This window comes from Musca domestica, unplaced genomic scaffold, assembly GCF_030504385.1.
Source record: "Musca domestica strain aabys unplaced genomic scaffold, Musca_domestica.polishedcontigs.V.1.1 21, whole genome shotgun sequence".
NCBI classification, from domain to species: domain Eukaryota; kingdom Metazoa; phylum Arthropoda; class Insecta; order Diptera; family Muscidae; genus Musca; species Musca domestica.
In genome coordinates, this window is record NW_026712258.1 from 13,095,285 (window position 1) to 13,110,083 (window position 14,799).

The following is a 14,799-nucleotide window of genomic DNA, read 5'->3' on the forward strand; positions in this document are numbered from 1 at the left end:
AAAGTATACTCCAAATATTCTAAATATAAATTAGGAAATGTTACATACACATGACTCTATCATGATGAGTAAACTTACCGCAAGTAAGGATTGAAATAAAATCTAAATAGATATATATTTCCATCGTTTCACTAGCCCTGGATATTTTTGTAACATTTCCAAAACATCAAGAATATGAGACAAGATCAGGTTATTATATCTCATCGATCCTTTCATCAATGTCATATGAAATTTATTCTACACAATAAGTACTTAACGAGTTGAAGAAACCTACGATTTTATTTGTGCAGACTACATAGAAATATATTATCAATATTTGACTTAATTTTCTTAAATATTTCGGATTCCTATTTACAATCTACTTAATATTTTGTTTTAGGCGCAGAAACAAAATATATGATTGTGGTATCTATATTTGGATTAAAACAATGTTAGTCTGAGATAGTTGTCTGCTCTCAAATTACAAAAAGTGACCAACAGGTGGCCTTCCTGCAAACACGGAATCAAAACGAAAATCAATTGCCCCATTTTTACATATTATATTCCTTTGTTAAAAGAAACATTTGCTTTTGTTTGTACAGACTACATGAAATTGTTTAGACCGGCTCTCCTTTTTTCTTCCAATAGTCAGGATTCCCATTTACAATCTACTTAATAGATTATTTTAGGTGCTAAAGATACGACAGTGCCATCTTCATTTGAATTTAAACTATGTTAGTCTAAGATAGGTGTCTGCGCTAATATTATAAATAGAGACCAACAGGTGGACTTCGTGTAATGACGAACAGTGCCTCTTCCTTTTTTACAAATTCTTCAGATGCCTGCGGAATGTGGTAAATTAATTTTACAAACTTGGCAAGTAGGTGGTGTTTCCTGTCATGATGGGATTTTAAGTGGCATCCTTCAAATAATTTATGAATTCTCGGTCCTCAGTGCAGAATCCCTTTCGTTGACCTTTTTAATGTAAATGTATCACCTTTAGTGAGGTTAAACTTCGCGTAGCTTTCAATGGGGACCTAAAAAATAGTTTTCCAAAATGTAATAGGTTGGATGGATGCGCAATGCTGTTGTGACGCCCTCTGTGATTAAATTATTTTGAAAAACATGGCATATAGGTGGCATGGCTTTTCATGACGAGATTTTAAATTCACAGTCGGCAGATCCTGTATTTATTACGTATTTTGATAAACTAGTGTCGTCAACAATGGAGTTATACCAGATATAGGATACTATATTTAATTTTTGTAAAGTAGATGGCACTTTCTGTCATGACAGAGATTTGAGTTGGTAGACTTTCCTGATCATATAATATTCCTTAAAAACGTTTAACATATGGGTCGCACTTGTCATACCATGCATTGGTAATCCCTGAAAGTATGTAACTTTTACGTGCAATACAATTTGAAGCAGGTATCCTTCCTGCAATGACCGGAGATGATTTGAATTCCGCTTACATAAATTACGAGAGTGCCTGAGTACAGAATCCTTTAGATACATCAATTTCGATATAATAGTGTCATAGTTTTCAAAGACATAAAACTATAAAGACTGGACAAAATGCATATCGGCTTTAATTTTTCTATAAGATATTAGATGGCAGGCGACATAACAGAAATTTTAGAAAAATATGTTATTCCAATATCGCCGAAAATTGGCGGAAATACGCGGAAAAAGATATCAGATATGATACACATGCTCTCAAAAATCTATTCCAGAGCATTTCCTTGTACATTGAATCGATAAAAATAAACAATAACCCTTAAAATGTGTCAGCTCTGTTAAATTATAACATAATGCTATGTCACGATAACGTGACATAACATATTTTTCCACTACCAATGCCATCTATTGCAGAAAAGTAACAATGTAATGTCCCATCCTATTATATGTCTTTGTAGTATTAAACTTACAAGCCTATGGTTTTGGCCTTTGCTTAAATTATTTTTAGAAATTTGGCAAATAGGTGGCATTGCCCGTCTTTTATTTTAAGTGTCGCCCTCAAGCGGATTTATCCATTCTCGATAGCTAGTACACGATTTTCTGTTTAAATACAGCCGTAGACAAAGACATATAATATAATAAGATGGGACATTACATTGTTACTTTTCTTCAATAGATGGCGTTGGTAGTGGAAAAGTATGTTATGTCACGATATGGTGACATAGCATTATGTTATAGTTTAACAGAGCTGACGCTTTTTAAGGGTTGTTGTTGATTTTATCGATTCAATGTACAAGGAAATGCTCTGGAATAGATTTTTCAGAGCATGTCTATCATACCTGATATTTTTTTCCGCGTATTTTCGCCATTTTTCGGCGATATCGGAATAACATATTTTTCTAAAATTTCCAATGCATTTCTGTTATGTCGCCTGCCATCTGTTAGCTGGTTGAAAAATTAAAGCCCATATGCATTTTGTCCAATCTTTATAGTTTTATGTCTTTTCCGTAGAGTTATTGTTGCAATTTTCAAAAGAAGGTGGCGCTTTCTATATTTTTGTTACATTATTTCAAACACAGATGGCACATGCTGTCATGGAAGGATTTTAAGCCGATTTATATGATAACAAATTTTATATGATAACAAAAAACGTGTCACCTTATTGGATTTTCTTAGATGTTCTGATATTTTTCTCTATTTTTTTTTTTTTTTTTTGTTGAAATTTATTACAACTTTCCCTTAATGAGATCTGATTGTTCTCCAACAAGTCTTTTTTTAATATTTGATATATTTCTCTAACATTTTATATAGATCATATAACGTGGCCATCTATAGGTTGCTCCTGTATAAAGTTAATTTTAATATTGACAGTCTATATAAAACAACCATTAAATTCACTTTTTTTATTTTGTCGAAGTGGACTGTTTTGATCACCAAAAACGCAATTGATTTTTCATCATCTATTCTTATTAGGTATTTTCCAACTCCCATGAGCCAAAAAGTATGCAACGTGTTTATGATAATGTGTAACACAATTTCCTTCCTGCCATCTGTCGGCATTACTATACCTTAAAAACATGATTCAAGCCTTTGATGACAAAATGAGTAGAATAGAAATTGGGTTTTCAAACCCATACATTTCAAATGCCAACCCTCTATTTCCCCATTTTAATCGAAAATCTTTTATCCTTACAGAAAAGAAGATACATCCTGCCTTGAAGACACACCCACAAAATATGTGCCCAACTACAATACACTGCAACCGGGACAAATCTATTCGCTCGATCAACAATGTCAATTGATACATGGCAATGAATCGGTATTTTGTCCCCAGGAAGCCGACTGCAAACGTCTCTGGTGCAAGTCGCACTACAGCCACACGAACTGCCGTTCCAGTCTCTTGCCATGGGCCGATGGTACACCGTGCAATGACAACCGCTACTGGTGTATGAAGGGTGAGTGTGTACCGCGTGATAATTTTCAGACACAACCCATACACGGTGGCTGGGGTGCCTGGAGTGCATGGAGCCCGTGCAGTTTGACATGTGGTGGTGGTGTACAGGAAAGTCAACGGGAATGTAATAATCCCTTCCCGAAAAATGGTGGCAAGTATTGTACGGGAGCAAGGAAAAAGTACAGGTCTTGTAACACACAGAATTGTCCACCTGGTACGATGGATGCTCGCGAGCAGCAGTGTTATCAAATGAATGGTCGACGAATTGGCATTAAGGGTATTGCTCCGGATACCAAGTGGATACCGAAATATGGATGTGAGTAGAAAATTGAAACAAGTTAATGTTACACCATAAAATAGCCTATTTCCATTACTGAGAGTGGTGCCAATCCAGTTTGATCAACCAACTAGTTCCGTGGACTAGATGGAATGGAATCTCTGCGTATGAGTGATATGAAATTTATAAAATCACTCATTCTTTTACAAAACTGGAGTACTGGACTATGTACTAGATTGACACAACTCTACCATTACTATACCATTAATTTTGAATATCTTATTAATTTTGAATTTATTTTCCTCCTTCTCTTTTTTGCAGTATCTTCCCATGATAAATGCAATTTATATTGCCGTGGTGAAAATCGCAATACCGGCTATTTCCGTTTGGCCGAGAAAGTCATCGATGGCACCACATGTTCGTTCGATACATTCGATAAATGCATTAACGGTGTTTGCCGGCCGGCTGGCTGCGACAACGAACTCAATTCCATAGCCAAATTGGGTGAGTAAAGAATAAAAATAAAAACAATTTATTCAAAGTGCAACTAAAATTAGCATTTAGAGCATTAAAAATCCTATCCAATATTCAAATGCCAACAAGATTGCCTTTCTATAAACACAAATATATATCTGCCGAGGAAAAACGGCAGACATCTGAGGTACATCACCCGCAGCCAAAAGAAATGATTCATGACGAATCAACCAACCGATCACTAACTTGGTACATGTGCTCATCTGGGACCGGTGTGGTTGCAAATTTAGAGCGCACACAACGATGACGGATATGTATATGTCAATGTCACTCACAATCATAACAAAAAATTAAACGAAATGTCTCATCATCATCAGCCGCAGCAGCAGCACCAACACTCTGGTTATCTCTATCAGGAAATTTTACTACCTCGGCTATAATTGTAGTGAGTACGAGGGTTGCAACAGAAACTTTTTGAAAAACATGGAGGAATATATTTGCAATTGCTTTTAGAGGTTAGAACAAAAATTGCAGATTTTCAAAATTTTAAATCTCAGCAGAAGGTCCACACCAGCAAAGAGCTTTGATCTGCGAATCTTGTAGTCTATTAGAAAAGTCCTTTGAATAATAAATAAAAATTTACAAGTTTTTGAAATTTTCATTTTGTGAATAACTATTTATTGCATCCCTTAACTAAAGATTTTTCTTAAAATGAGTCAAAAGTTTGGATATACAGAAAATTAGGTGGTAGATATTGAGATACTTTGCGGTAAGATCAATGATTAATTTATTGAAATTATCTTTCGAAAAGGCCGCTCATTTGTGTTTGAATACCCTCAGCCGAATGGGTAAATATCATTTGATAAGGCCAAAACGTGCATCATCAAAATAATGGTTTTAGGCCCTAGGTCTCTTTGGACCAAATCCGTTTCAGGACATTTGGAGTTGATCTAGCTATGTCCGTCCGTCCGTCTGTCTGGCTTTTGTGCACTATAACTCTCGAAGTACGTTTCCAATCAGGTCCAAATAACTATATTACAGGGTGAGATGAAAAAACTGCAACCAACTTCAGACTGCCTACTGTAATTTCTAGGCCACTCGTCCGACAGCTGTTAAAATTATTCCAGAGACAGCTCATTATATTGTATACAAGCGTACAAAAGCATTTTGTTGAGGATTTTCCAGAAAAAAGGTTATTCGTGATGGAAATCCAGCGTGATAGTGTGATTTCTTTATTTTTGGCTGGAAAATCACAAGTGGATATCGTTAGAGCACTCCAACATTTAAATGTAAATAAATCTTTTGTGTCTCGTACCATCGCTCGTTACCGTGATACTGGTAACGTAGCCCGACGCCAAGTAAGTGTACGGAAGAAAGCAGCAACATCAGCAGAAATGGTTCGAAAAGTAAAGAAGCGACTTGATCGAAACCAGCTTCGCTGTGGCCGAAAAATGGTTCGTGAGCTGAACATATCGCAATACTCCATTCGGCAAATATTGAAAAATGAGTTTGGGGTAAAGCCATTGAAATTCAAAAAAGTGCAAGAATTTACACCGCAACAGAAAGAAAACAGACTCAAAAGATCTGAAGAGTTGCTTCGCTTGGCCGAATTTGGTTTTCTCCGATGAGAAAACGTTCATTGTCCAGCAGTTTGTAATCAAACAAAACCAGTAAAGAAAGTCTTAAAGTCGGGCGGGGCCGACTTTATGATACCCTACACCACTTTGCTAATTTAGTAGAGCTTCGCATAACAATTAAAAGTTTTTATGGGAGAATTCAATCATGATTATAATTATAGTTTAAAGTTCAAACGGCTAAATATGCCGAAGCATTTGTATCTTTTAAATTCGGAATTGTATTGCCCATTTGGTGCACAATTAATTTGAAATCGGATAAAGATATATATGGGAGCTATATCCAAATCTGAACCGATCTCGATAAAATTTGGCAAAGATATTTCTGAGCTGTATTGGATATATTTCCCTGAATATCTTTGTTACGGAGTGCATATTACGGTTGTTGGTAACAAATATAACAAATCGGATGAATAATATATATGGAAGCTATAGCTATATCTGAACCGATCTTCACCAAATTTGACATACTAGCTTCTAGACTCAATTCGGTCGTAAGTGCCATCCTATTTGGACCAATATTAGACGTTTGGTGCACAATAAAAGGTAAATCGGACGAAGTTATATATGGGAGCTATATCCAAATCTGAACCGATCTCGATAAAATTTAGCAAATGTATTTCTGAGCTGTATTTGATATATTTCCCCAAATATTGTTGTTGCTTAGTGCATATTACGGCGGCGGTGGACAAAAATAACAAATCGGATGAACAATATATATGGGAGCTATAGCTATATCTGAACCGATTTCTATCAAATTTGTTATACATATTTTCAGGCCTAATTTGGGTGTATGTGCAAAATTCCATAAGATTCGGGCTGATATTACACGTTTGGTGCACAATAAAAGGCAAATCGGAGGAAGATATATATGGGAGCTATATCTAAATTTTGACCGATTATCTCCAATTTCAATAGGGTTCGTCCTTGGGCCAAACCAAAGATCTTTGCAAAATTTCATCTGGATCGGGCAATAAATGCGACCTGTACTTTGTTTACAAAAATACATGGACAGACGGACAGATGGACGGACGGACATGCATAAATCGACTCAGAATGTGATTCTATGCAGATCATCAAAAGGAACAATGGGTCTATCTCGTTTCCTTTTGCCTGTTACAAACAAATGCACAAAGACATAATACCCTGACCACCTAGTGGTGTAGGGTATAATGAACGTGTTTACTTGCCAAAGAGGTCAGCTGAAAATGTGCACCTTCGGTTGGCCACCAGAACTCAAGCGCCGGCCATGGTGATGGTGTGGGCCGCCGTAACAGCCGATGGTCGCTCTCAGCTGGTATTAATCGACCGTGGCATTAGAATAAATGCCGAATATTAGCACGAAAATATTCTGGAGGGTATATTAAAGCCGTGGGCACGCAAACATTTTGACCGCAGACATTGGACATTCCAACAGGACTCAGCACCATCGCACTCTGCACGCGCCACCCAAGAATGCTCACAAAATGAGGTTCTTCGCTTCATTTCCAGCGCACAATGGCCACCAAAATCTCCGGATACCAATCCTTTGGTCTATTGTGTCTGGAGAATTTTTGAAAGCAAGGTGTGCACTAAACAATACCAAAGTGTCGATCACCTCAAGCAAGCGCTTCGTCGGGAATGGACCAAAATACCGCAAAACAACATTCGGGCGGCGTGTGACGGTTTCATTGGCCGTTTGAAGGCCAAATTCGTGGCAAATGTGACCAATTCGAACATATCTAAACTTATTCAAAAATTTTATGCTATTTCCGACATTTTTTGCTTTCATTCAAAAAAAAAATGTAAAAATTATGGCGTTTGACTTTGTTGCAATTTTTTTTTATCTCACCCTGTATACATAGAAACACAAAAACGGTATTACAAAAAGTAATATATTGCTCGGCGAATTTCTCCCCCACTCAAAAATGGGGAATCGAGCGACATCGTAAAATTAACATTGCTTGTTATTTTCTACTCCCAGGAGCGCTCCTACCCGTATTCGAGAGAGTGGCACTCTTTGTGATAATTCGAGCGAGTTTTTTTGAGGACTGCTTTATATTTTTGCACATTTGAAGTGGCCCATTATATCTGGTACCTCCCGCACATTTCCAATTTGTCGAAAAACTATTACATACATAATTTATCGACTATAGTCTTAATATGGCACGTTGTAATATTTATATCAGACTTCGGTCTGGTACGAAATGGGCAATATTGACCCACTTCCTCGGAACCTACCCCATAAACGGTCAATAGATTGAATAATCAAAACACAAGTCAAAATATATTCAAATGAAGAGACAATAGCCTGTCTGTCCGTAAGACCGAATGATACTTTCGAACTTCTTTTATGGAACATGAACTGTGGACCTTTAAAAATTTGGATTTTTTAAAACAATTTTCAGAAAGAAAATCAATATTATACGATTACGGTCTCAGATAAAGGCTCTGTTGAAAAATTCCTAGATTTTGTAACTTTTTATTATTTATGGACGTAAGACCATAAATAAGGTAGGAATTGACCTTATGATCCATCGAAATATAATCTTCAAAAAGCGGTCTTATTGTGAAGATTATATCTTGGGTGATGATTAGGCCATTCTTAATTTTTGGTATAATAGTTTGAAGTACTAATGGATCATAGATTTATTAGCTTATTTTTTTAATGGTTTCTCGAATAATGTTGTTTTGCTATCCTTACATGAAGATCGACCGACATTTTTTTTAATCAAATTTGCCACTATCTGTCCCATATCATAGCATATATTACTAATTTTCATTATATGCATATGACCATACCACTTTATATTCATAATTTATTTATTTTTCTTTTTTTTTTCTATATTTCAGATAAATGCGGTGTCTGTGAAGGACGCAATGACACATGCCAAGACATTACCGGACGTTTTTATGTCTCTGATTTATTGAAAGTGCCAAAGACCAAATCATATTTCTATCATGTTACGACAATACCCACAGGTGAGTTGTGATTAGATTAGTCATCCAAATAGTGGGTGATTCTAATGACTACTCAGTAAACATTTTTATACAAGTTCTTTTCGAATTCTGTGCGAACCTCAGCAAAATTCTCCTGCAAAACTGGTACAAGGGTTAAAGTACACCGATTTTGAAAAATTGTTCCAACGGAGATCGAAAAAATACGAAACTTCGACGAAATTCAGATAATATTAATAATGGCAAAGTAAAGATTGAAGGAAAATTTTGAAATATTTTAATACTTACGACAACGACTGGTGGGGTGTAATGCCCCAACCGACAAAGTATATGAAGTGACAGTAATGATCTCAGCAAATGTTTGAAATATTTTTCCAGATTTTTTTCAGGTGATAAGTAACATTGGAAAACCTGAAGAGATACTCAAAAAAAAAAAAAATTGAAATATCGTTTCAATTTTTAGAGAATTTTTTTGACAATCACCAAATTTTTGGAAAAAAATTTTTTTCAGATGATAAAAAGCATTGGGAAACCTGAAGAGATACTAAAAAAAAAACTTTTAGAAAATCCTTCTAATTTTTAGAGACATTTTAGACAACCACCAAATTTTTGGAAAAATATTACGCATCCTCAAAAAATCGAATTACAGATTCCTCGGGGAAAATTGTTTGTTGAGCAACATCCCAGCGAACCAAACTGTCTGAGTTCGGTCCAACTTCGAATAAAAAGTTATATGGAGTGGTTGATGTGTTGTCGAACCATGGGAAATTCGGAGGGAAGTTAGAGTTGTCAGACCAAACTCGGAAGTAATATCGTGCGGATTTCTGATTATTTACAAATTGGCTTGGCCCTTCGAACAAAATTTCAGATTTTGACCACACGTGTTGGACGTCCGACATTTGGTTGGCTGGGATCACACATAAATTCACCAGAAAAGTGTAAGCGAAGTGTTTGTGTGGTGTTAGAGACGTAAGTGTGTGCGTGCGTGCCTGCCTGATTTTTATTGCATTTCACGCCGTGCCTATCGATTACGCACCTATCTATTTTTAAAAGCCATCTTAATTGTTTTGTTTGTTTTGATTCGATTTGTTTTTTTTTATTACAACTCGTATTAATGATTAATGACTTGATTTGAGTCAATCAATGTTTTTCATCGCGCATACCTGTCATCGCCAATCATTGATATGCTGTCAACGCGGCCGGGAAATAAGACATCAACTGCATTTTAAATGAAATTGTTGTTATTGTTGTTGTAATGTGGAATAATCGGCACAAAAACATAGTTTACATTACAATTTGTACGTTTTTTTTTTTTCTCGCCATGGAACTATAAAAATAGTGTCCCAAGGAATGGGGGAGGTGGAGGTGGAGGAGCTGGAACAGTACTAAATGTCAGTGAAAATGATTTAATAGCTTACATGAGCTGCGGGATGTGATTGACGTGCCGAGATTTATTAATTAACTTTGATCTGAGGTGTTTATTTTTAGTAGAGGGATTTTTTTTTCCAATTTTTACACTTTAAAAATTAAGCAAAGATTTTTAGAGCCCGTAAAAGTTACTTGAATACACCAAGGAAAAGGATACTAATTTGATGATTCCTTGAAAATTTGAAATTAAAAATATTTTTTTTATAACTTTTTTTTATTTGACAGTTCTTTCTTTTGTAAAAGTTTTCATTTTATATTTTCATAGAACATGAATTGTACACCCACGTCTGCAAAAAACCCGAACATTTTAATCTGATTTTTTTCATGTGCAAGACATGCCATCTTTTCAATATTCTCCCCAACAACTATACATAAAAATTTGCCAACAACCATAAAAAAAATCACAATTAATATTTAATTACATTCATTCCCATAGTCATCTTCGGAAAAATGATGCGAGTGTTAAAAATATTCAATACCAGAAGATTAGCACCATTAAACATTCTGTTCGACAACCGTTTGTTGTTAACACTTTATTTCGTTTGAGGTGTGTACCAAAATGCGTGATTGTCATCGGTAACTAATTTTATGCGGATTCAACATCCCAAAGGTAAAATACGTTCAGTATTGAGACTTGGCACACATTTGCATTAGCATTAATAAGCAATTAACAAAGGTGAAGAATATTGGAATGACAAATAAAAAATTTTAAATTAAGAATTCGACAATTAAAAAATAATTAAAAGATGATTCGAAAATCTGGTTTCTGGGATCGACACTTCTTTGTATTTTACACTTTTATAATCAAGTTGTTCAACAAAGTTTCCGAAGTAGTTTCGAATAAGATAATTGTCATATAACAGAAAAATATTAAGTTATCTCTATTTCTACTAAATCTACATTGCTTGGACTTTAAAAACGATTCTAAGAAACTGTTCGTCATTCCGACAATTTTTATACTCCACACCACATAGTGGTATTATGTCTTTGTGCATTTTTTTGTAACTGGGAGAAGGAAACGAGATAGACCATAGTAACTTTTGAGGATTTTAATAGAATTACTTTCTGAGTCGATTTATGCATGCCAGTCTGTCCGTCCATATGCCTATGTATTTTTATAAAAAAATGCAGCCCGCATTTATTATCCGATTGAGATGAAATTTACTAAACGCTATTTGTTTGGCCCAAGGACTAACCCTATTAAAATTGGTGAGAATCTTTAAATTTAGATATAGCTACCATAAATATCTTCAACCGATTTCGGGTTAATTGTGCCTCAAATGGCAAATATCAGTCCAAATGATCTGAATTTGGCACATTCGACCAAATCCAGTCTAGAAGCAAGTATATTAGATTTGGTGAAAATCGGTTCAGATATAGCTATATATATATCCCTCACATGCGTAATATGCACTCCACAACACAATCTTTGGTACCAGATATCAGATACAGCTCAGAAATCCCTCTGTCAAATTAAATCGAGATCGGAACAGGTTTGGATACAGCTCCCATGTATATCTTTATCCGATATCAGGTTAATTGAGCACCAAATGTTTAATATCAGCCCAAATGGGCTGAATTTTGGCAAATCCGACTGAACCCATCCTAGAAAAAAAGTATTTCAAATTTGGTGAAAATCGGTTCAGATATAGCTATAGCTCCCTTTGCTGGTTAATGATAAAACGAGTTAAGGAGAGAATTGTACAATTCGCTCTAAGAGAGCAACTATGCCAGAAAGTACGAGGAAACTGGTGAAGATTTCAAAAGTAGATGGCATTCTTTCGAAATCAATATAACAACTTACAATTATGTCGTTATTAAAATAATCATATCATAATAATTGCATACTTTCAGGCTCGGGTCAAAATCAAAACACTGAATAATTGAAATGACAGTTTTGAAGATCGACTACGTAGATTATTAGATTTACTCAAGCAAAAAGTGGTTCAACATTTCGTTGGCATTTCAAGCATGTCTGCTCTCTATACTTCAATATTTATGTTTAAGGAGAGTGCAAGATTGAGGCGTTATCAGTTTTATATGACTTGTTCATCAGGCATAATCCTGGAACACACACAATCAATGATACCTTTAAGCTTTAAAAACTCTTTAAAATGCGTCAGTGGCGATTGGGTGTAAAATCTCTAAAGAACTTCAGGCACTATTTCACCACTATAACAAACTAGAGTAGGGGTGCGGAAAAATTCCAAAGCCATATTCGTAATCATTTAGCTTTGACATTTTTGTTCGACTTTTTTATAACAGCCACAAAATATTTGGATTTTGGATTTTTATTTTTTGAAAAATGTCTAAAATCGTCCATATAGTCTTTTACGAGATTGCACAAAATCATTTGCTTGATAAAACGACCTTTAAATTGAATGTAAAAAGCCTCATAAATCTACCAATGAAATTCTATGTACAATGTTCAGAAACCCCCTTACAATTCTACTTCTCTTCAATATTAGATGCATGAATGCACAGAAACCGCCATCTACCGACTTTACGGCACACTTTCAGTCAAGACATAAAACTATAAAGACTGGACAAAATGCATATGGGTTTTAATTTTTCTATCAAATAATAGATGGCAGGCGACATAACAGAAATGCATTGGAAATTTTAGAGAAATATGTTATTCCGATATCGCCGAAAAATGGCGGAAAATACGCGGAAAAAAATATCAGGTATGATAGACATGCTCTCAAAAATCTATTCCAGAGCATTGCGTATGGATGCGGAAACCGCCATCTACAGTCGTTAAAGCACATAATTAGCTAATTGAAAGTAAAAAAGTCTCATCAGTTTGGGAAGGAAATTCATAGACCAAAGTATAATGGCATCAGAAACCCCTTTACAATTCTACTTCTCTTCAATACGGTGTGGATGCGGAAACCATCATCTAGCGACATTAAATCACATAATTAGTTAAGGCATTTTTCATTGGACAGCAGTAAATTGTCGTAGTTCCGATTCAACTCAATTTAAGGTTCCATGAAAAGCTAAACTAAATATTATTTCTTGAAATGGTTTTCAGCAGTGAAATTCTCTAACTCATTTTTTTTAGTTACCAACAAAAGTCGTTAAAATTAAATTGTTTATAATTTCGGTAATTAAAGAAATTTAGCGGAAAGCTAACGACGAAATCAAAGGGCTCGCCAAGACCTACCGTTAGATACCAATGTTGCCAATCTTAATTTCTTTTTTATAGCACAATTTTGGGATTCAAAGTCGCTAACTCAAAAAATAAGTTAGAGAATCGCACTATAGTTCCCAATTGTTTCGAAACACCTACTGTCAGCTTATCGAGTCAGGCTGGTTAACACAGTTGTAGGAAAAGTTATAGCTGGAAATGGCTGTTACCAAAAAAGAAAACAATATGGCAAACCTGCATCAGAGTTTAACACCACTCTAAATGTTTAAGTCAAATAAAGATGGCGTACTATAAATTGGGGAATTTGGGAAAAGAGTATTAGAGGAGTCTTTGGGAGAAATACCTAACAAAATCCAAAACCCTTAATTACTGACATGAGTTTATTAAAAAACAGTTTTCATACAATTATTTTCCAAGTGTATACTTTCAAATTTAACCTCCCAACCTTTTCACAAAGCATCAGGCTCAGCTTTTGTTTTTCCCCTTTACAATCATGAAATCTCTATTCTAATAATTAAACAAAATTGTCCAGCATTACACATCGCCTGATTGGCATCATCCTTATCAGATTGTGGCTTCCCGTACTCAAAACGTGTAGTAACTATTAAAAGGCGCCTATTAAAGAACATGCAGCAAAACTAAACAATCTGACTATCAAAACAAACGACTTAGGCGCCATGCAAACAATTGTGCTGATAACGATGCCGATTATGGTGATATGACTAGAGAATTTAATAGTGGGAAATCATCAGCTTTTTTTTTGTTTTGTCATAAAAACATTTGTTTTAAGGTGTGGGGAGTACATTGCCCGCTCGTTTTTGCCAATTTATGACTTGTACTTGATAGTTAACATTGTATTAGACATGTGTTTGTACATATGTAGATATATTGCGTCTGATAACGTTTGACAATATAGGTGCTTATAATCGTAAAATAAATTAATATTTAAATTCATATTTTGAATAATAATAATAGAACAATATGAGTTTGTAGGAAGCACATAGTGGCGCCCAACGGCAATGTGTGTTTGAGCAACTATATGCAGAAATATTACAAAATTGATATTTTTGATTTCTCGAATTAAACTGAGATAAGCAGAAGCCACAAAATACCATTGTGACCTCTTTGTATAAGCCTTTGAGCCGACAGGAAGCACATAGTCCATTTGCTTCATAATTGGATTTAAACTCCAAAAGTATTTGAAGAGGACTCCACTTATTATTTATTATGATCAATCTTGGAAAAGCTAGGTACAATTAAAAAAACCCATTACGGGGTAGTGTACACATAATGTTAGAGTCATATGTAAATCAACTTTTTCTACATATTTGTTAAGCATTTTTATAACACATAATTTGTTATCAGAGTGAAGCATATATTCATAGTAATAACTGTAATATAATTATAATACAGGGTGAGATAAAGAAAATGCAAAAAAGTCAAACGCCATATACATTTTATTGAATGAAAGCAAAAAATGTCGGCAATATCATCAAATTTT

The 14,799-nt window shown here is 35.0% G+C and overlaps 1 protein-coding gene across 5 annotated transcripts in view; it reads left to right on the forward strand.

Moving 5' to 3' along the window:
• Positions 1–14,799, forward strand: part of LOC101895423 (A disintegrin and metalloproteinase with thrombospondin motifs 1) — a 266,152-nt gene that overhangs the window by 237,978 nt on the left and 13,375 nt on the right. For all 5 annotated transcript variants that reach the window (XM_059122778.1, XM_059122776.1, XM_059122775.1 and 2 more), the window contains 3 exons: positions 3,136–3,710; positions 3,993–4,175; positions 8,612–8,740. In XM_059122778.1, coding sequence (XP_058978761.1) covers positions 3,136–3,710; positions 3,993–4,175; positions 8,612–8,740 — 887 coding nt within the window. The remainder of the gene's footprint in view (positions 1–3,135; positions 3,711–3,992; positions 4,176–8,611; positions 8,741–14,799) is intronic.